General features: G+C 43.2%; 1 protein-coding gene across 1 annotated transcript in view; it reads right to left on the reverse strand.

Moving 5' to 3' along the window:
• Window positions 1-4861: 4861 nt before the first annotated feature.
• Window positions 4862-23390, reverse strand: part of LOC137903507 (retinoic acid receptor beta-like) — a 50423-nt gene continuing 31894 nt past the window's right edge. The window contains exons 4-8 of the mRNA XM_068747656.1: window positions 18894-19054; window positions 10118-10294; window positions 9218-9422; window positions 7390-7548; window positions 4862-5112 (exon numbers count right to left, since the gene is read on the reverse strand). Coding sequence (XP_068603757.1) covers window positions 4862-5112; window positions 7390-7548; window positions 9218-9422; window positions 10118-10294; window positions 18894-19054 — 953 coding nt within the window. The remainder of the gene's footprint in view (window positions 5113-7389; window positions 7549-9217; window positions 9423-10117; window positions 10295-18893; window positions 19055-23390) is intronic.

The following is a 23390-nucleotide window of genomic DNA, read 5'->3' on the forward strand; positions in this document are numbered from 1 at the left end:
CACGTACAGACAAACAAAAGCTTTTGAGCGTGGTTCGAACTTGAGGTAGTATTAAAAACTCCAAATCCTCTCAGATCATGAGCAGCTGCTCGAACAGTAAAAAAAACGTTGTAGGTTAATTGGTAATGATTTGTTAAATGCCTTGAACAGAACTACCAGAGTGTTGTATTTCACAAGATCCATCAATTTAAGCAACTTTGACTGAATAAATAAGTTATGAGTATGATCCCGAAATCCAACCTTGTGAATGATCCGTACTGCTCGTTTCTGTAATATGCACAATGGATTTATTGTGTTCTGATAAGTATTCCCCCACACTTCAATGCAGTATGTAAAGTATGGAAGTACCAAAGTGCAATATAAGGTACGGAGAGCATTCTCATCTAGGTATGGTTTTACTTTGTTCATTATTGAGAGACTTTTGTAGATCTTAGTTTTTATATGTCTGACGTGAGGTTTCCATGACAATTTGTTATCAATAATAACACCCAAAATTTGATCTCATTTACCCTTTCAATCGGGAAACCTTCAATAGTTATTTGCAGTTCTGAATCCATTTTTAGACGACTAAACATAATTACTTTAGTTTTATTAATATTTAAAGATAAGTAAATGGGAAAATCCAGATTTCCGGCATCCGGATCATTCTCAATATTTAATGAGAACAAACAGACAGACAAACAAATAAATGCTGTCAAAAACATAAAGGTAAAAATGGATTAAACCTCCACAATCCATTCCAGATGATATGACCACTGTGTGTGTGTGTGTGTGTATAAAAAAGTGGAGATCTAACAGTTCTTAATTTAAACTCAGAAGTTAAAATATTTTTTATAATATAAATATGCAGGTAGTGGTTTCTTAAAGTGACTTGGTGTCCCATTGTGTTTCCTGTTGTTTCTGATACAAACCTAGCAGTGAAGTTATGTTACAGATGCCAGTATTTTAAAATAAATATATTTTATTACTTTGCCAGGACAGCTCATGGTAAAGAGAAACCAAATATGACCATAAAAGCATTGTTAATTAACAAACAACTACAGCACAATATAAAAAACAAGTAAGGAGAGTCGACACAGATCAAAGGTCAAACCTAAGAGCAGCTCCTGCAGACACCGTGCAGCAGCTCCAACAAGCCCCTTCCCTTTCCTCACGCCCAGTAAGATGAACCCATCTTGTTAACACAACCATACAACACTGCAGACGACCGCTAACGGGTTCCTCTGACACAGATGGAAAAAAAGACGAGTGTGGACAGTTTCTCTACCAAGAACGCCTCGAGGACAGGCAGCAACAGAGCTCGGCTCAGTCAGTCGCGCTCCAAAGGTGTTTTAGCTCGGGTTGCAGCAAGATGTGGAGCTGATATTGAGTTCTGTGTTTTGTTGCATGGCAAGTTATCTGGTAAACTAATGCTGGTCCGAGCAGCCTTCTGATCATCATTCTGAGTCACAGATAAGTGAAATGATCAGGCCAAATGGGAGAAAAAAGTATGAGATAATTAATAAAAATGTCTTATTGGGTGTGTGATGGCATAACAAGGACAGGAAGATGGATTAATGGAATAATGGTTACCTCCATTTAATTTGCTGGTATTCCCTAAACAGATCAAGGGATCGGTCGGACAGATTGTGCAGATTGTAAAGGTTTTAAAGCTCAACTGAGACTTTAGGATTTGTGTTTCTGGGTAATGCAATAAAATTAACTAGAAAAACTCTGAGGAATAAGAACAGATTATTATTCTCCTTATCCAAACTAGGCATCAATAGTAAATGTTGTTTTTTCTGTCTCAATGGAATTTCTTTCTAGACAATCCGGTTCATTTTATGCAATTCACAGATTTCACCTCAGCAATTACTTTATAACTTTAACTTGTATGTATTTGAATTATATTACAATGATGACACTCTCTCAACCCCAGTGCAATTTTACCTAATCTAATAACGCATTTTATTTGGTTGTCTGTAATAAAAATACATCAAATAAATAAACACATAAAATATTGACATGTCTAGCTCTCAAATATTCAGGGGACATATTTGACATTTCTGGCTCCAGTAAAAAGGTTGATATCGAACCTTTTTATAATATGATATGTGAGGATCTGTTGCCGGCTCAAAATATCAACTACTGTAATCAGGTTTTTCTGCTCCATATTGATCAAACCCTCGTTCATGAGCTGACCTGCTAACCAAACGGCTGTCAAGTGGTTGGCTTTGATTGATTGATGACGGCAGGTTGGCTTCTTGGCTGAGGAGAAGTGAAGCAGCTCTGTTGTTGGACATGGAGCCGAACATATCAGGTGTCTTGGTTGTCCGTTTCTCTCATTTGTTGAATTCTCTTTCTGAAAGTCCCAAATAATATAATATTAATCTGTGAGTGCAGAGCTCGGCCCGCTGACTCTCAGTCTTCTCTTCCTTGTGATACTTGAACACGAGTTGATGTTCCCAAGGACACGAAACAGAACATCTTTTCCACAGAGCTGCCAGTTGGAATGCAAATCGCACGCCATTTATATAACATCTCTGCAGTGAGCTAGATAGAAAAGCAACATTCAACAGAAATGAGCAAGAGTAATTCAGCGTTGTGTAGTTGTGTCCTAAAGGGACAGACAATAGTCCGTGTCAAGTGCCTGAAGGCTGCCCTGACGCGTCAGCGGTCAAGGGGGACATTCTTTAAGCTGCAAAGGTTTTCCAGCTTCATGAGACACCAAAATACCTCCTCTCATCTCCCCCCAGGAGAGCAAGAGAGAAAGAAGCAGTTCCCTATGATACATTGAGATTAAAGGAAATAATCCTGAAGAACGATGCCATTCAAATTCAAATGCACTCAAATTAAAAAACAACAAAGAAAAAACAAAAAAGAACAGCTCTGGTATCCCGTCTGTGTATTTGTGAGTCGGGATGGAATGCAGATCGGCTTCGATCACATGCTGCAGCGACCCAAACACCTTTCGCTTTCCCATTTCAGATCAAATCCGTATGACTCATCAAGCCGCTGTAACAGTTACGTGTACGATTGAAGTTCAAGGACGACCTTAACAAGGCCAGGCAGTATACTTACTTATTTAGGTTTAAAAGGAGCTTTTTGTATTCAATAATCTGGACGTCATCAATAAACCTGTTGCTAAGGTTTATTGTGCTTCCTTTTGTTGTGCTCTAAGTGCGCAGCTTGATATCTGAACGAATGGGGCTGTTTTTCAGCTGGTCGGGGGCGTGGCGTGCTGACGGATCTGGATCCTAACAGGAGTTCATTTCTTGTAGTTCAGAACCAGGTGTGACTGCAACTTTCTGGGATAGCTCACATGACGTTGGAAAGTTGAGTTGCAGAGCTCAGCTGTCCCAACTTCACTTGACTGAACTTCGATTTCTTTTCAGTCAGGCTGGCATGTCATCTGGAATCTCTGTCAGCCCACTAAATGTAACTCACTCTGGATATGTGGACAGTGTCCCACTGTTTGCTGTACACAAACGTGTACTGACCTATACGGTACGGCCCATCAGTGAGTCCCACCCGTTCAAAGAAGACACTTCTGAAAGAAAAGCGGGTTGAGGAGCTCTGTTGATAAGGCCATAACAGAGCCCGGCTAATAGCACATGACGCTAACGTAGGCACACATGCATTAGGCTGATGCTCGGTCAGTTTAGGAAAAGCATTATACACAGTACTGTATGTAGGCCATGATCATACCGAAAGCTCATTTCCAATAGCTTCTGCTGGCTTAGTTCGCTAACACTAGCTCTTTTTTTTATTTTTTATTACTGGGTCTGAATTTCCCAGGTTCTTTAAAATTCTCCCTTTAAAATACCTTTTAAAATACCTTTTAAAGGGAGAAATCAAATTTTGGCTTGTGACACTTCAGCCTTGTAAAATACGAGATGATGTTCATAAAGTGCGACTCAGTTTAAGTTGAAGTATCGGGTAACAAGGAAAAAGGCGCACAAGCTTTCTATGAGATCACAGCCTGCTGCAAGAAAACCTCTGGCCTCGATCAGCAACCTCAGTCTCACAAGTCGCTTCGACAGAGAGGTGAACTGATTCAGCAGGAGACACGGACACCAAATGAGTAGATTCCATTGACCGCCTTGTTCTACGTTTGATCTCATGTGTTGAGTCTCAGCAGCTCTTGTTGAGACAGAGATATAAACAGACGAGTGTGTGTCAAAGGCTTCTGCTGCTGTGCTTCCCTCCGTTGAGGAAACAGCTGAACAGACTCGGCGGTTGATCTGGAGAGACTCATTCATGTAGGGACCCAGACAAAAGAGTGTTATAAGACGAAAACAAATTTAAATACAGGAACAGATGTCATATATTAGACTTCCATAATGTCTCTATGCAATAACATTCTAGACAATTTGAAGGACGTAGAATTAATCCAGCTCAAAATCTGGATGTATCGCCTCAAAGATAATATTCAAGACCACAAATTCATGGTAGAAACAGAGATCTCATCATACAATGGTCTGTGCAATGTCCATGTGCCGACAATACGAGATGGCGAGCAAGAAGAGCGAGAGAAGCTAATTTATTCATCAGACTCCTGGCATGCAGATCCGAATTTACACAGGAGATCCGAGGAGAATCATTTCTGGAGGTTTCCTGCTGCTGCCCTTTTCCAGAGCACCATGAAAAATCAGAGCTGGATTCAGAATTATACACGAAGAACTGATCCTTTGGGGCCTCCATGTTTACCTTCTTTTTGGGAGGACATTTTAGGGAAAGGGAGGGGGGAAAAGGGCAATGATACAAAGATTCTTGTAATACCAAGCAAAGGATTTGGGGTAGAGCGGTCATGGGGGGGGGGGGGTCATTCCCTTGCTTGTCTGTTCCTTGGTTGTGCAAACGCATGTCATAGAGTTTGCTCTTACGGCTCGTCAACAGACAACATGGCCATAGGCCCCTCGTTGGGCACGGAGTTCGGGGAATCCACGGCAGTGACGTCCTTCTTGGGGATGTCCTTAGTGCTGGGACTCACCCCCGCCTCATTCGAAGTGCTACTGTTAACCTTACTGCTGCTCTGGCCATCTTGGCCTTCTGAATTCTCCAGCATTTCTTGAATGAGAGGCGGCATAGAACCTGGGATCTCCATCTTCAGAGAAATGACCCGTTCGGCTCCTGCAAGACCACGAAGAGGGCAAAAATAAGGGTTAAAATTAGAAAGTCTTGATGTATCTTATATAAATCAGTTTCAAGTACCGTAATTGCTGAACTATTATGCGCACCTGTGAAAAAGCCGCACCCACTGAATTAAAAAATATATATATTTTGTACTAAAATAAGCCGCACATATTCGTAAGCCACAAGTGCAATCAGATCCGTAACTTCGGGATAAGGATTGGCTCTAAGGGCTGGGTCGGTCGGGCTGGGGTGCGAAGCGGGGCTGGGCTCGAGCCGCGGCTGGGGGAGCAGTCGCCCTCCCCTCTCCGCCCGTCGGAGGCTGCGCGGCGCGCGCGCCCGCCTGGCGGGGTGTCCCCGTCCCCCTTGCCCCCGTGCCCCTCATCCTCCGTCCGCGGGAGCGTGGTGCGGCAGGGGTGGGGACGCCCGGGAGGTCGAGGGGGTGGGTTCCTTCCCCGCTACGCGGCGCGTCCGACGCCGCGTAGCGGATGGCGGACAGGCGGCGGGGACCGGGTACGGCGGTCCGGCGGCGGCGACTCTGGACGAGCGCCGGGCGCTTCTCGCGGATCTCCCCAGCTACGCGCAAGCGGGGCTTTCCCTCCGGGCGGGCGGGCGTTAATTTTGTAACGAAAATAAATAGGCTTTAACGAAACACGGCTCGTAACGAAAGTGGGAAAATATACGTAAATTTGCCGCGTCGTTGCATAAACCGCAAGGTTCAAAATATTGGAAAAAAGTAGCGGCTTGTACACCGGGAATTACGGTATTGATTCATCTGAATGGCAACTGAGAAGACTTTTCCCTATTGCAAATACATCCACAGATTACCCAGTAAAGAATGTGCATCAAAATAAATGTGCATTTACAGTAATAGGGTTGTACAGGTATTCACTATCTTCTTCCAGATTCCTGCTAAATATGGAGACAAATCTTATCTCTCTTATCAGAGCGACTCTAAAGCAACAAACTGAGAACACAGAATAAAATCATTCACATTGTCCGAGAGACTCGGATTCAATTCAAAAACCAAATGAAATTCAGAGCAGTGGAATAAACTTCAGAAAGCAGCACGCTGCAATGCTTTATTTAGAGGGTGCAGCTGCAGATTTGTCTGAATCAAATAATGTAATACTTGATTATATTTGGACAATGACACAAGTAATTGGACAATTAACTTAAAGGCCAATTCACGGACAAGTGTGGGCAATTACTCCGTTATGTAATTAGCAATTACCGTATTTTTCGGATTATAAGTCGCAGTTTTTTTCATAGTTTGGTCGGGGGTGCGACTTATAAATCGGAGCGACTTATATATGCTTTTTTTTATTACCGTACCCATATCCGCAGCAGGTCTCCAAGGTGAACAGCCTCTGGCATGTTAGATCAAGGTAGCTGTAAGGGAAGTCGGCAAATCAGATCCGTAACTTCGGGATAAGGATTGGCTCTAAGGGCTGGGTCGGTCGGGCTGGGGTGCGAAGCGGGGCCGGGCTCGAGCCGCGGCTGGGGGAGCAGTCGCCCCGTCGCCCTCCCCTCCCCGCCCACCGGAGGCCGCGCGGCGCGCGCGCCCGCCTGGCGGGGTTTCCCCGTCCCCTTGCCCCCGTGCCCCTCATCCTCCGTCCGCACGAGCGCGGTGCGGCGCCTTCGCCGGCGTCCGCCCGCGAGATGACATGTATGTTGTTTGGTGTTGGATTTTATCAAATAAATTTTCCCCAAAAATGCGACTTATCCTCCAGTGCGACCTATATATGTTTTTTTCTTCTTAATTATGCATTTTTTGGCTGGTGCGACCTACAATCCGGAGCGACGTATAATCCAAAAAATACGGTAAGCGTATAAAAGGCCTGGAATTGATCTGAGGAATTTGGAAGATTTTGCTGTGAAGACAACGTCCGGTCAAAAATACCTCCAGCAGTAAAAACAGGAAAAAGACCAACCACAAAATGACCAAAATATTAGGAGTGATAAAATGTAAGGGTTGGGACATCCTGAGAAAGACTGGGGGACGAAGATAATAGTGGTGGATGATTGCAGAATCAATACCTGATCTCTGCCCAAGTGAGCACCTGTTTCACCTGTTAAAGACTAAACTTCCTGCTGGAAAGTCAGGCATAAGAAGCAAGAAATAATCTGGCTGTGGGGTAGAAGAAGGTGGCTGATTGATGACCAGAGGCTGCTGCTGCAGGTGGAGTTGATAAGATGAAGAGGGAGCGGAGCTGCGTTCCATTCTAGTTTTTCATGGCAATCACTTTCTATAAACTGTCTGTCTGTCTTTCCTACCTTTAGCGCTAATGCTGCGCAGGTCTGTGATTTTCATCAGGGTTTTCGGGAACATGTGCGGCTTGCTGGGCCGGCGCTTCCTCACGTAAATCTTCAGAGCTTCCAGGAGTGGTTCCTGCAGCTGATCCACCTTGGAGGGCTCCTCCAAGTCCTGACGATCTAACACAAACACCCACAAATCGGATTTTACTGTCTTCAAAATGACAAATCCAAGTTTCAGCTTTATCTGATTCAGATGAGCTCTGGTGTGAAACCTGGTTTGATAAATAGGATTAAGATGCTATCTCCTCATAACAACTCATTTTCTGCAGAGGACGTTTTGCTGAAATGGGCAAATGAGATAATTTAGGAAGCCACTCGGCCAAATCCTTCCTTTGAGTGCTGAGCTCTGAAAACAAGTCTTAAAGAAGCAGACACATTTTCCAAAGCTATACATCTAATCAGAAAACACTTTTATGCACGCAGCAATTATTGAGATGCAACATCTCAAATTCACCATCTCAGAACACGATGGCCCTTTTACTAGATCGCTTCCTTTCACCTCGGAGTGCATTTATTATGGTTACGTCTTTTATTTGTCTTTTTATACATTATATATTACTCCACTAGCAATGTGAAAAACACCAGTGTCGATTTTATTTTCACGATATTATAATGTCTCTACCACTTGAGCCCAGCAGAATATGCAACTCTAATTAAAAGTAAAGGGTGCAGCATTCAGGAATGCTTTATTCCGACCTGTAGGTGTAATTTATTCATTTGAAAGCACTTTGGCAGCGCACTGAAATGTCATCGTCACTATTGTTGGAAGCATAATCCAACTGGTCATTTTTTTACACAGATCATCCAATCATCATGCCCTAGAGACGCTGATGGGTGGGACAAAGCCCAGCATTTATCCAATGACCGTCCAGTTTCGACGCCTGTGCTCCGTGGCGCTGTGGGGAGAAGTCGTGTCAGTTACTGGTGATAAGTAGCTAGTTCTGAACAAAAGGTGAAAGTATTATAACGCATATTTAGTTAATGAAATCTACACACAGCCGTACATATTTCGGTTTTTTCGGTAACTGAGCTTCCCCTGCAGAGCAGCTTGGAGTGCTCGCTCTACTTCCTCTACTGGAGACGCACCGCGTAGCGTCACTACGTACGTTTAGTCCTGCGTTTGCTCCGGTGAGCTTTCACACTGCTCATGAAACGCACCCACACACACACACACACGCACACACAGTAAGAACGCTTAGCGACTAATGAGGGCTCCGTCCTGATCTAGGAATAGGATCAGCTCCTGGATTTTATTTAAATGTCCTTTACTTTGTGTTCCGTGAAACCAGGTCACCAACACAAGGAGGAAACATTTTAAAAAAAGCACACTGTTTATTGTTATTAGTAAAATATGACAAGATTACTGTCAATGAAACATTTCTGCATGTCTTGAATTATGTGTGTAACCAAGTGGAAATCCAACAGTGTTATTATTTTAGTTGTGAGTTGTTTGTTCGTAGGATTCCGGCTTACTGGGTTTGGGTTACTGTTTTTGACTGTGGTCATGTGTGACTTTGATCATCTCTGAATGTGGTCTGATTGACTAGAACCCAAATGTGCTTTGTGTGCATTCACACATAGAGCTGATCACTTGAGATCAGCTACTAATAACAGCTGAAGGGAGCAGACATGTGCGAGTGTAACGATCGGAGCAAGTCAGAGTTGACGAGATAATTCGATCTTATTCTCGCTGCTTCGTTCTCTGCACATACAGTATTTCTAAATTATTTTATGACCTTGTCTCCTCCTCTTTCTTAATTCCCAGCATTCTCCCCATCTCACAAACCTCCAGAGATGAGACAAATGGCGCTCAGGAGGCCCGTTTCCGTGTCGTCCATCTCAATGGGCAGCAGTTGCTTGGCAAAAGTGAACACTAAGTCTGTGAGTGGGCCAAAGCCAGCATTGTGCATCTGTGTCCGGTTAAGGGTCAGTCCATCAGAAAAAGTCATGGTGTCGCGGTCAGGGGTGTACCTCGTGCAGATACGCAGGATCTGGCAGGGAGGACAGGAAGGCAAGGAGAGAAATAATCAGCAGGGATTCAATGGACAGGAGACAGAGTCCCTTTTAATTCACTTCAATTAAAATGAAAGACAGAATTCCAATAATTTACCCAAACAACAAGTAACTGAGGCATACTTGATAAAAATGTGCAAAAATGACAAATAACAAAAGTATAGGTCGTGAAGAATATTAACGGACCCACGTTTAATTCAGATCTACTCAAGAATGTAATATTTTTTGGTACGTGCTCCGTTTTCCATTTTATTTTACTTTATATAAACAGAATCAGCTTTAATTTTTGGCTTTATTCAGAGTAAATGAATCGAGTAATGATGCTTCATAGACCAGTTCTATAATGCCCTGCATGTAGTTGAGAAGTAATGGGGTGGCATTTCTTTTTGTGTGTCTTCATAAAGCTCAGGTCATCTAGCAGAGGACTGGGAGGTTGAAGGCTCTACGCCCGGGGTCTCAAACTCAAATTACCTGCGGGCCACAGGAGGTAAAGTCTGGGTGAGGTGAGGTATTCCACGTATTTTGTTTTGTTTTTCTCACGTATGATATCATTCACATGTATTATATAATAACAATAGTGGAATAATAGTAAGACTTCACGGGCTGGAGTAATGTAGCAGATGAAACCTAACAAAGTGTGTTCCTTTCAACATGAAATCGCACCAACACCCACCAGAATGTCCAGGCAAGCAGCTTTCAGCAGCGTGATCTGATCCGCGATGGTCAGCCCTGTGAAGCCAGGCACTCGTTTGGCAAATTCCACGATCTTGATAATGCACTTAGTGGCCAGCTCACTGAACTTGTCCCACAGGCCGAGGTCCAGCCTCACACGGTGGTCCGCACTCGAGTTCTGCAACACGAAATACACAAACAGACAGGAATATATTTGCCACTGCAGACTGCTGCTAATGACCTCCTCCGTGCATCCTCTTCATTCTTCTCTATGTGCCACACTTACATGGTGTCAAAAGGCTCCATGAGTCCTGAGCTCTCACAAACACTGACGGAACACTTGCTGTGAATATGCTGAGCTGAGCGAGGCAGCCAGGCCCTGCTAGGACAGTGATGGGGTGCGAAAACAGAGCTCTGACAGTGAGCACTGAGTAGTTTGAAGCCAACGGCGTCATTAAAACAGCTATACAGCCCATGTGCCTACTCAAGCACTGAAGGGGTGGGGAGATGGGATGAAGCTAGGGAGCAATGAAAACGTAGCGACAGATAGCATTGTGCAGAGAGAGGAAAGAAAAAGAGAAAATGGCAGATGAAGGGGAGGGAAGTATGTGAGAGCAGGCAGGCTTTGTAGGAGAGGGGAGGTGATCTGTAAGATAAGGTGAGATTGCTGCATCACTAATCGCTTTTGATGAAAGCTCAATGACTTATATTTTTTGTCTGAGGATAATTCCAAAGTATTGATTTTTGTTTCTATCTTATGGCCTTTGTTAACTGCCAAATCAGTTTTCATCTGGTGAAACCGGAAAAGGACATTTCCCCCCCCCACCTTTTTCCTAATCATAAAAATAACAGAATACTTTTCTATCAAATGTTCTGCCTTTCAATTTTTGCTTTTTCCTTTGTAAAATGCCTGAACTTGCACCGCTTGTCTTTGTTACATGGTTTACAGTAAAGTCAACTTGACGACCAATCCGCTGAACTCCTTCGGAGGATTTGTCATAAGTCTCTGACACTTTGTCACTAGGTGGTCTCAGGCCTTTCCATTGGTTACTGCTTCCGCCCTTTACACTACTGGCTTCAACTGCCAAGATAAATTATTAAGATTGATTGATTGATTGATTGATTTCCACACCATAACATGCTTTTAGACACCATCCGATGTTATTTAAAGGGGACATATTATGAAAAAGTTACTTTTCCCCTGTTTCTACAATAATATTTTGGTGGTTTTGGGTCCAAACCAAACAAACCAAAAACTGCTAAATTCAACCATCCAGTCAATCCTGCAGAGTTCTAGAGTAGGTGGTGTAAACACAGATGTTTGCACCACCTACCAGCTTCAGGGTGGATCAAGTTTATTTTTGGTGGTATTGTTCCGGTGAGAATTGGCAAAAATATTTTAGTGTGTGCTGAAGACTTTGAGCCTGACTGCTTTAAGAACCCCGGCCAATATAACGCTGGACTAGTTGAGAAACTTTCTCTCTAACAAGGAGCACTCCGATTTTATTATGTTCGCATAATGATAATAAAGTATCTTGAATCTTGAATCTTGAATCTACCAACTGTCCGGGACAGAAGTGGAGACGAGGCAGCCAATGTGAGTATTTTAACCCTTTACCTCAGGATGGTGAGGGCGCACCCGGCTGCCATTATGGGCGTAGCAAGCGCGCCACCTGCTGGTCAAAGTGGTTGGTTACCGGTAATGGTGGTGCATTATTACCGTAACACCGGGCAGACGACAATAGTGCCGGCGCTACGACCACGGATAAAGGGCTAACCTCTGACCTGACCCGTAAGCATGTGGTCTTGTTAATTGCTGGGTCTCTTCGAGGACCACAGTGCCACAGAGGTTAGCAGGGCAGAGGTCAGATAAAATGTAGTGAATAGAGTCGGGCTAATGCTTCACTAAATCTCAGCCTAAATTGATTCCTACACGACCTTGGTCACCGGGTAAACTCCCCGGATTAGATCAGTTAACCTTATTGAAACGGAGGGCTGAGCAAGTGGCCGGGGAGAGGGAAGTCTGGGCTTCTCTGCTTCGGCTGCTGCCCCCGCCACCCGGCCCCGGATAAGCGGTTTGGAGATGGATGGATGGATTGAAACGGAGGGCTGATATCTGAGTTGAGCCGCTGTGCTCCTGAGTAGAGTAGCGGTTAAGGCTCCTCGCAGGTATAAATAGACTGGGGTATAGCCTATCATGGTAAACAGTGGTAGCGTGTTTAGCAAATAAGGCTTTCGGCTCAGCTTCCTCGTCACCATGACGGTGAAGAGAGCGCAGGTGCACGGACGCACGCACGCATGTGCATCTTGAGCAAGTTCCCCCAGCTTGGCGTCAAGCCGAGAGGGATTTCTTTCAGGAGGTGATTACAGAACTACGCAAACTACGAAGGATGGATGGATGGTTTATTTTGCTGTTTTTAGGTTGATAAGGAACCAAAATCACCAGAATAGTGTAGAAACATGGGAAAAGTGAGTTTTTCATAATATGGGACCTTTAACTACAGAGAAATGAATGATATGGAAACATTTAAGAGCTGGTGGTGTGCAAAAGATGTTATATGTTCTGTGATCAATGATAAGCTTGCGTTTTGTTGTTGGTTGGTTTAGTTTATTTGATTAGTTCTATTTTTCATTTATTTTCCTCCGTTATTATCACCATTACTAATTATTATCCATCATCACGTAAATTGTGATTTGTTTGTTAAAGAAAATCAAATCAAATCTTTCTTTCTTTTTACAGTATTTTTTCCAACAAAGCCTCTTTGAGTGAACACTAAACAGAAAGTTTCAAATCACATTAAATCGCCAGGAGGGAAAGGAAATATGAGAGAAAGAAAAGGCCATCACAGCAGAAGATATTGTGATGGACAGATTCAAAGAGAACGAGGAGCAGTTGGAGAATTGTTTGGGTGCAGCGAGGGGAAAGCTGCAGAGTGCAGGCTGATGGTGGCGATGCAGCATCTGATGATCATTTGTTTGTTTTACTGATAGTTCACATGTAATAGCCCATCTGTTCTATCACACACGCACACGCACACGCACACACACGCACACACACACACACACATTGAGGAGAGGCTTTTACAAAATTCACTGTGCATACCTTAAAAGACAAGACAAGACAGGACCAACTTAGTTTTGGCCTTCAAAACCTGAACATCTTTACCAGACTTTACCATCTTCACAAGATAATCATAGAACAAAACATTATTTTGTCTGCATTCTAATAATAAAGTCAATAGAACAAGCACAATGCTGAAGCTTTGGCCCTCAGTGGTTTCTTGGTGATAACAGCTGAAATTCCCTGCATACACCTGTACAAAGGAAAATTCATCAGATACTCAAGTCAACAATCTAGCTTTCACAACAGGTTTTTATTCCGGAATCACACCCTTAAAGCAATTCTGTTTCTGTTCAAAGAAGAAATGGGTCTGCTTGTAAATGTACAAAATATGGGCTTACTATTTTCCATTGATCATTGTTGCGGTTCTATTTTTGATCCACTTTTAACTAGATTGTTCACAGACACATGAAATCCATTTGAATTTACACAATCACATCCATACCCAAATGTACCCAAATTTACATTTAGTCAAAATCTATCCCTGCACAAAAATGTATTTAAAAAAAATGAAATTGGAAACTTTATTGAGATAGATTTGAGACAAATATTGAAATGTGGGTGTATATTAAATACATTCCTCCAACTTGTTTATAAAAATGCTGCTTCTGTATGAAGCTAATCTCAAAGGATTGCTACAGAAGAGAATGACAATTCATTTTTCTGTCAGAGAGACAGATGTTCAGATGGACATCCAGATTTAAACTTCCAACATTATACTCTTAAGAAGAATTTTATATATGTCCCTGAAGTCCCAAAATATGCCTTTGAAATTTTTGCCCCAAAAAACCATTCCGATCATATATTATTGAATGCCTTTATGCCTGCCTCAGGCCATAGAACACCTGTGTTTTCCGGTGGCTTCACATACAAATGAGGTTAGGCTATCCAACCCCCTTTTCCACAAGTGGATGTGGCTGGAAGGAACTCGTTTAACATAGCATTTGAAACAAATGAAGGCTATCAGCAAGAGGAGCTCTTATTGAAGAAGACCAAATAGTAACACCAAGTTATGCTACCATTGTCACTCAACTAGAAACAAAGATTGGAGATCTGACACTGCAGTTTGTTCAGCAAGCATTAATGAATGAAGAGCAAAAGCGAGTGAATGCTGGTGATAACCACAGTGGGGCTATGTCAGGCGGTTCATCAGTCCTGTCATCACAGCTTCGGGGAAATGTGCAGGATAACACCAGTTCAGTGGGAGCAGAAAAACCAGCCAGATGGTGGCGACATAAAGCTAAAAAGAAAATCCACAAGGCAAAAAGCTGGATGTGTGAAGATTCGTCTGAAAGCGTCTTTGTTACCAAAGAGTGGCACCAGTGGTGGTTGAAGTACTTAATTTCATTACTTGAGTAAAAGTACAGCTACTACTAGTGAAATACTACTCCAATAAAAGTAAAAGTTGCCAAATCAAAAATTTACTTAAGTAAAAGTAAAGAAGTATTTGCTGTAGAAAGTCCTTAAGTACTGTGAATCATAATTTTGCAGCTTAAAATAAATAAATAAATAAATAGATAAGTGAGAAACGCAGAACGCAGCAGCTGTGCTGCCTTCCCGGTGTCACCTGGAGGGACACGCCGCCTGCACTCGCAGTGTGGATAAAGGCGAATGGCGATGCGGCGCTCCGGAAAATTATCCATTAAAAATGTCGGCAAACTCCTGAAACATTAAGGGACGTTTTTTAGCAGACACAAAAACTTTTTTGGCAATTTTTGCCGGAACATTACCAGAAAAAGTAAAACGCCCGGAGCGCTCAACCATTTAGCGCCAACATCAGGAAGTTCCGTGCATCAAACATTTATGCTCAGAACACTCGTATGTCGAGGTATTACTGGATTGTGTTACCATCTGAGAGAGAGAGAGATAAACAGCAGAAAAAGATCTTTAAATGTGATTTGGAGAGGCACATTATAGGCGTGCTTAAATCACAGGGAACGAGCTGTAGTCCACACAACAGTAATATGGACTCACATTCCACTGATTGACGTCTGATTTGATGGGAAGGAGAGAGTGCAGAGTGTGTGAGACAGAAAGAGAGAATGTGTTTACACATGTTAGCGGGTGGCGATGGCTGATATTAAAGCAACTTATCATGCTCTTCCCTCTGGGTGGGAAATAGTGGGAGGTGTGGGGGGGGGGGGAGATAATTTGCAGAAATGATGTTTTTAAAACTCTCCCTTGTAATATCAATCACGTACACAAGTCTCATAATTCAATAGATCCTAACAAGGACGTTTTTGGGGAATCCTAATTTAATTTGGGAACGTTTATCGAATCAAATTAAACAAGTTGCACCATTAGAAAAGAGCGTGCACTCTACTCTAGAAATTGCGCTCTAGAAATTTCTGGTGAAGGAAGAGAAAGACTGTCAAAGCAGCCAGCATCGATGATGAATAGCACAAAACATAATGTGGCTAATATCTTCAGATTGACTAGTGTGCTGTAGGGCAGGAGCAGCCTTCGCCTGCAGCCAGCGGATACCGCCAAGCGCTAATGTTTTACGTTGTCGATGAAACTGCCCGTCTCGTTTTCAATCACCATCACTGTCAATGAAGCGTTATTCATTGTCTACCTCAGTCCCCTCATTCGGGAAGCTATCTCTGCTAACCCAACAATGAACTCCTAAATCACTGCAGACTAGGATTTAAATATTTCACCACATAATTGCAGTTTTAACCAAATCTGGATGCGCTGAAGGTCCTTCTCTGTTTCTGACGAGGAGAGCTCAAGAGGCACGTCAGGATTCAATCGCCGGTAATAATGAGGAACTTCTCACAGTCTGTGAGCAAGTATCCTTAACACTGATCCGGATTAAGGCTTTACCAAGGCCCAAATGCCACTCCAACAACAAACAAGAGCAACACTGGCTTATATCGCAAGCAGGGAGCAAGAGTTTTTCTATTCTTTCCTGCACTGTGGATTTTACCTCAATGCAGATTGTTTATTTCAGCACTAAACAGGGAGCGTATGATGGGAGAGGGAGGAGTACAGAGGTGCTACAATGATTAGGAGTTTTGGCTTCCAAATGGAAGGGGGAGTTATGGAGATGGAAGCTGACTGCTCACTGAAACGACCGCCACAGAGGACATGTCAATGCGCTGGCTCTCAGGAGGATAAACCAGAAAACAAACACAATGTGCTCCATTTTAGCATCCCTCATCATCAAGACATTCACCACCGCCTCAAACATGACATTACTGTACAAACAGCCACGTGTATTTGTGATAGTATAATAATATTTTACCTGATTGACAGGTATCACAAGCTTTCCAAACCACGTCACACTCTCCTGCTGTCAAATAATCCCCACAGAAGACTGTTCGCAAAGCACCAGTGTCAGTCACAGCTCTCTCCCACCCATCCATCCATCCACCCATCCATTCATCCATCCACCCATCCATCCATCCATCCATTCATCCATCCACCCATCCATCCACCCATCCATCCACCCATCCATCCACCCACCCATCCATCCATCCATCCATCCATCCATTCACCCATCCATCCATCCATTCATCCATCCACCCATCCATCCATCCATCCATTCACCCATCCATCCATCCATTCATCCATCCACCCATCCATCCATCCATCCACCCACCCATCCATCCATCCATCCATCCATCCATCCATCCATCCATCCACCCATCCACCCATCCACCCATCCATCCATCCACCCATCCATCCGCTTTGCGGTTCACTGGAGTTGCTGGCGCCTATCCCAGCCTGCTATGGGCGAGAGACAGCTCTCTCCCGCTGTCTATAATCTAAATATAAGTAAGCTTAAAAACAAGCACTTTAAAAGCTGCCGCTGCCTGTACAATGCTGCCACGCCTGTGTGCCAATCAAAGTGCAGCATTCTCTGCTAGCTATCCAGCTATCAGCAGTCCTGCAGCTCCATCCGTTCATCCGTCATAAAACTCAAGGACTTGCAGCATGACGCCCCCGCTCTGGAGGATTCGGCGTCATTTGTGTGACCTACAGCTTTTGCACGGAGTCATGACAAGTGCAGAACCGTCCCTTAGGCGTAAGAGAAGCTCGCTGTCACTCAGTTGAGGCAACTGTCCTTCAAAGGATCCGCTGCTTTGAGGCTGGACAAGCAAAGGCCTGACGTTGTCAAACTAACAGAATTCCCCTTCGAGGTCTTGAATGGAATAGCAGCCCCCCCCCCCCCATGCTATCTGGCCCTTCATGGTGCATTTGAGGGAAGTTCATGTACAACAGTGGTCCCCAACCACCGGGCTGCGGCCCGGTACCGGTCCGTGAGGCATTTGTTACCGGGCCGTACGGAAAGAATAACTAATGTTTACAATTTCCGTTGTATTGATTATTAGCGTCTAAAAGGTGTTTTATTTAGAAAAATGACAGGATTTTCTCCAACGTAACATTCACCGGTGAATTTTCTTGGATACGTGATACGTTACTAAAAACAGACGTGTACTAGCGAAAATTAAATGAAAAAACAAACATCTTTGGAGAGCTTTTTTGCTAATGGGAAAGTCCAACTGAGGAGGAAGGAGAGGAGGAGGAAGAGGAGGCGACGACCTCCAAGAAAAGAGTCAGACTTAAAACACGGTTTATCAACAGCTGATTCGCTTCGTTAACGAGCAATGAAGGGGTCAAAACGTCTTCGGCACACAGAGACCAAGAACCCTGAAGTAAAAGACAAGAATGTGGAATTTATGAAACAAACATGACCATGAAGGACAGAAACAATGATTGAGACCACAACTAATGGTGAGTAGATATTGGTGTAATAATTGTTATTATGCAATAGTTATTGCAAGTGCATAATATAATGTTTATTGGAAAGATTATATTCCTCTTGTTTTATTTAATTACACATCACCGGCATGAAACCGGTCCGTGGCAGGAAGAAGGTTGGAGACCGCTGATGTACAGCACAGAACTCTCAATGTTAATGATGAGAGTGGGGGGGGGGATAAAGCCCCCCAAACCATACCAACCATTATTGATAACTGGCTTAGCACTGTCGCACACCAACGTGTGAATCTGAACACGACTCTCGGACATGTTTTCATTTACGGTACTTTAGCAAATGAGGAGGCATGTTTGTTTGTTTGTTGCATTTATTTCACAGACAAGTCGAGAACTGTACGCTGATATTTGCCTCAACCAGACTGATGACCAGACTGCCTGCCTGACAAGTTTCCCTGACGAGTGTTTGATCAGCTGAATTATCTTTTTCTTTTACTTTCTCCTCTCGCTGTAGCAATATATAAAATAACGCAGGTAAACAAACTCTGCTACTATCTCACATCAATCTCAGCTGGAAGTCATGATTGAGGTAACTCTACCATGCTATTATGATGCATGATTTTTTTTATTGTATTTCCATCACAGTTAATGTCCAATCAATAGCTGCTGACAGAGTGATACTGCTGGCAAAGATTTGCCCCAACACTTGGTCGTGTACAAAGCTCTAAAGCTGCCTTGCAGGGGATTTAGAGTACAGTACAAGAGATTATCGTTATGAGCTCTGCACTAACAACCAGTTTGAGGACCAGATCGAACAGGCGTACGGTGCTATTGACCAAACAGGGTCTTTGAGTCAATACAATTTCATGATGCCGTTGGCTGTACAGATGTGCAGAAAGCATGTTTGTTCAGGTACACAAGACAGTGAGCTCACCGTGGTGTATTTGCCAAGCTGGCAGAGGGAGGGAAAGGTCTCTTGATGTGCCTTGCGAATCTTTTCAATGATGGTCTCCAGCTCTGTTGTGAGCTCATAGCTCTCTTCCAGTTCTGGTTTTGGACTGTCCTTCTTCTTCTTATTACGATCATTTCGAACAGCTAAAGAACCAAAGAAAAGTAAAAGCAAAATACAATTCATTTTCAATTCAATTCAATTCATTTTTATTTATATAACACCAGCGGATAAGATAATATGATCTCAAGGCACTTCACGGGTGTTGCAGGGAAAGATAGAACCCAACTTGAACCACAAGAGCAAGAACTTTGGAGACGGAGGAAAAGAAATACTTCAGGCATAGTGGGGGGCAACTATCTTGACCTGTTGGGTTGAGAGAGAGATAGAGAGAGAGAGCGAGAGAGACAGAGACAGAGAGAGAGAACAGGAGCAGACAGAAACATAATGAACCTACAATACAATAGATAAGATGATAGATAGATAGATAGATAGATAGATAGATAGGTAGAGGGTGATAGATACCTTACTAATCCTCAGGGAAATTCTGTAATTATATTATTATTCTTAATTCTATAATTCTTAATACTATCCATCTATTTAGTTGTAGATGAGACGATTTCCACTTTCCGCTTTGCGGGCCACGGGAGTTGCTGGAGCCTATAGTATATCTAAATTCTATAAATGCTAATGCTAGCATTGATGGTAATCATTGGATATTCACAGGTCCGGGTTGTGTAGCAACCAATACAATTGAAGAAAAAATAGAATTTCACTACAAGCAAGCATTTTTCTTTTTCCTTTTACGAAACATTGCAAACTGAGGGCAGGAAGTTTGTCGTCTCTGCTCTACCAGTTGAATCAGTGTCTATCAACATGGTGTATCACCTAGTGATGATGATGATGAATATATTTATTAGATAGAATGTTAGAGTACAAGTACAGTCACACAGTAGCATGTATTACAGTACAAATAAAGTCAAACATCCTGTCTAAGAGGAGCATTTCTAAAAAGCCCTTGCGGTCTTGTTTCCGTTGAAAGTCCTTGGTACATACTGTGTGTAAGAGTGTAAGTCCATTTAAGAAATGGACCTATTTAAAGAGTCACATCCTCTGTTCTGTTCACAGTAAAGCCCTTCCCTTTCAGGCAGATGTATGCGACTGTGCAACGCTCATTAGAATCTACATCTCAGCCTGCCATGGAGGCACAAACAAAGGTCCAATGGAGCTCTTGCTCACCTATGATATCCTGGGCAGATGTGTTAGGTCATACGAAAGGATCAAAACACACAAGAAACCTGGCCCTGATGGCGTCCCCAGCCGGCCTCTTATTAAGGTGTGTACAGATCAGCTGGAAGATGTCTTGACAGACATTTTGAACATGTCACTGCTGCAGTCTGTCGTCACTACATGCTTCAAGGAGGTGATGTTTCTTATCTACATGCAAACGTACAGCAACAGAAATATATATATATCACAAACTAAGAACAGAAACGTCTGTGTCACGCCTCTACTCAGCGTCTTCATCAGGCACTGTGAGAGTGTTTCTGAAGTGCTCTCCAGAGACCAGGGGATGAAGGGTCACTGAAGGAAGTTCAGATACTCTCCCCAATGATTCTCATCATCACTCACATCCACTTACACCCCACTCATTTCACTTTCCTTTTGTCATACTTCAAATACGTCATTCTTAAAGTAATCAATGACTGCATGAGCGATGCTCCACCCTGTGTCTCAGTGCTGCTCTTTATTGCTTTTTTTTCCCCACAGCTGCCTCGACCGCAACAAGAGACGTGGACTAGAGAAGCCACCGGCCAGCCATCTGTGTACTGCCAAGCTCCGCAGCGTCTCTTTGAGCAAACAGATGCACTGGTAAATAAACACCATCTATCTGGAGGCTGGGCTGTTTTCCACAGCACTTAACATGGCAGCTCCCTAATACTCACCAGGTGGGTGTCAAGGAACAATAAAAAATACATAATCATAGACTCAGATTTAAATATCAGAGAAACTACACCTGTGACATTGAAATACCTGGCTGAAAACAATTTCACATCAGACCAGTAATCTGCACAAAGTTGTGAAACCTGCAAAATGTATCAATAAAAGATTCAAACGCAGACTCACAAACTCTTGTTCTCCTCCTTACTTTGCTCAACAAAGATTTTACATGTATTCAGTTAAGGCAGTGTGATCATACCTAGCATCTCATATTCTGGTCTGTTGTTGTTGAGACAACTCTTGCTGAGGTTGCTGATATGGATGATGAAATTCACAATAAAATAAGGTTTTGACACACAAAATAAGTGCTTTTGTGTGTCAAAACCTTTTAGATTTGTAGTGGGTATTTGTCAGGTCAACAAATATAAGACGTAGAGTAACATTCACGATTATGTCTATGGCAGTAGGGACAATAAAGGCTGACATGGTTTCTACACATGGCTAAACCCCCCACAGGGCAAATTGATGGGAAAAGGCTTCAAAATAGGATTCAGGGCAGATGGCATTCTCTTTCAGTTGTCTTGCAACCCAATGGTCGTGGGTTTGAGGCTGCACTGTTCTGTTTCATCATATTTTGTCTGTGGGACACTATATTCCTTGTTGGTAAAAAATAATGTCCAGTTGGCATGGGCATTCTCAAGATGATGTTCAGAGCAGAAGTATGAAAACCACATTTCCTTTATCCAGGAATAAGTACGGTAGAAAAAAATGGAAAATGGCCTTTTCCCATCAATTTGCCCTGTGGGGGGTTTAGCCAGAAGACATTAGGGCATCATCATTTCCATGACTCCTCTGCTGAGGTGTTAAATGCCATAAGAGAAAGGAATTGTCCCCCATGAGGCATGAATTGGACTTGAGGTATAAATGCTGATGCAATCAAAGGATGCCAACAACCTGTGAAATACATATAAATCCTGGGGATGACAATGGAGCAGAGGGAATTTGAGGTCACTGAGCACAGTCACTAAGATTTACAGTTAGATAATCCTGACTCCTACAGACAACATGTATAAGATGGAGTGATAGTCAGATCAACTATAACAATTATTCTACCGCTAGTTCTTTAATACTGGGAATTAATAGAATCATTAATATTATTGGGCTGCATTGCTTTGAATGTACCAATGAACCTGTAATTGTCTCAGTAGAGGACCAAGAAAAAGTAAGGAAATTAGTTCTCATTCAAGTGAATGGATTATAGCTATGGAGATGAAAAGGTCAACAAACAGCAGTTCTAAGCACCAGATCCTGTCCAAAGCTACTGCTTTTATCAAGTTAAAGGTGATCCTATGGTTTCAGTCTCTGTGTAAACCCCAAAGAAAGAGTGCATCTCACAGCCAGAGGTGGACAGAAGTGATCTTTTTGTGAAATCCTGGAAACAATAGACAGACTGTGAACACATTCCTGAGCTGACTCTACAGTTATCACTGTGTTGAAATGTGAAGTAAAGCACCGTATGAAAATCTATAGAAGAGGGTGCTGTTCTACACTGAACAAAAATATAAATGCAACACCTTTTCACGAGTTGAAATCAAAGATCTAAGACTTCTTCTGTGTACACAAAAGGTATATTTCTCTCAAATTCTCCTCACAAACTTGTTTGGATCTGTGTTAGTGAGCACTTCTCCTTTGCCGAGATAATCCATCCACCTGACAGGTGTGCCATCTCAAGATGCTGATTAGACAGCAGGATTATTGCACAGGTGTGCCTTAGGCTGGTCACAATAAAAGGCCACTCTAACATGTGCAGTTTCATCACACAGCACAAAGCCACAGATGGTGCAAGTTTTGAGGGAGTGTGCAATTGGCATGCTGACTGCAGGAATGTCCACCAGAGCTGTTGCCCGTGAATTGAATGTTCATTTCCCTCCAATAAGCCGTTTCCAAATTTGTTTCAGAGAATTGGCAGTACATCCAACCGGCCTCACAACCGCAGACCACCTGTAACCACGCCAGCCCAGGACCTCCACATCCGGCATCTTCCCATGCAAGGTCATCTGAGACCAGCCTCCCGGACAGGTGATGCAACAATTGGTCTACGTAACCAAATAATTTCTGCACAAACTGTCAGAAACCGTCTCAGAGAAGCTCACTGCATGCTCGTTGTCCTCACCAGGGCCTTGACCTGACTGCAGTTCATCAAGGAGAGACTTCTGTTCCTCTACTGTCGAAACAGTCCTGCCTGCTGGCACAAGATGGGATCCAGTCTCTGCCGTTCTTCCACGGATCGGACCGTGAGCTGATGTGGATGAGCTCACGGGACAGTCCCGACAGATCTGTACCAACACCTGGTCCACCAAAGCCTTGAAAAGCACTTTTAGATCCATGGTCAATTGATCAAGAACTGTGAAAGCCGCCGTCTTGGAGACGCTCCGGTACGCCAGGGCAACTCCCAGCCCAATTTGCAAATGCCCCAATAAGCCAAATAGCCTAATATCCATGTTCTCCACAGACTGGACCACAAGACAGACAACCCTCCAC

This window comes from Brachionichthys hirsutus, chromosome 13 (genome assembly GCF_040956055.1).
Source record: "Brachionichthys hirsutus isolate HB-005 chromosome 13, CSIRO-AGI_Bhir_v1, whole genome shotgun sequence".
NCBI classification, from domain to species: domain Eukaryota; kingdom Metazoa; phylum Chordata; class Actinopteri; order Lophiiformes; family Brachionichthyidae; genus Brachionichthys; species Brachionichthys hirsutus.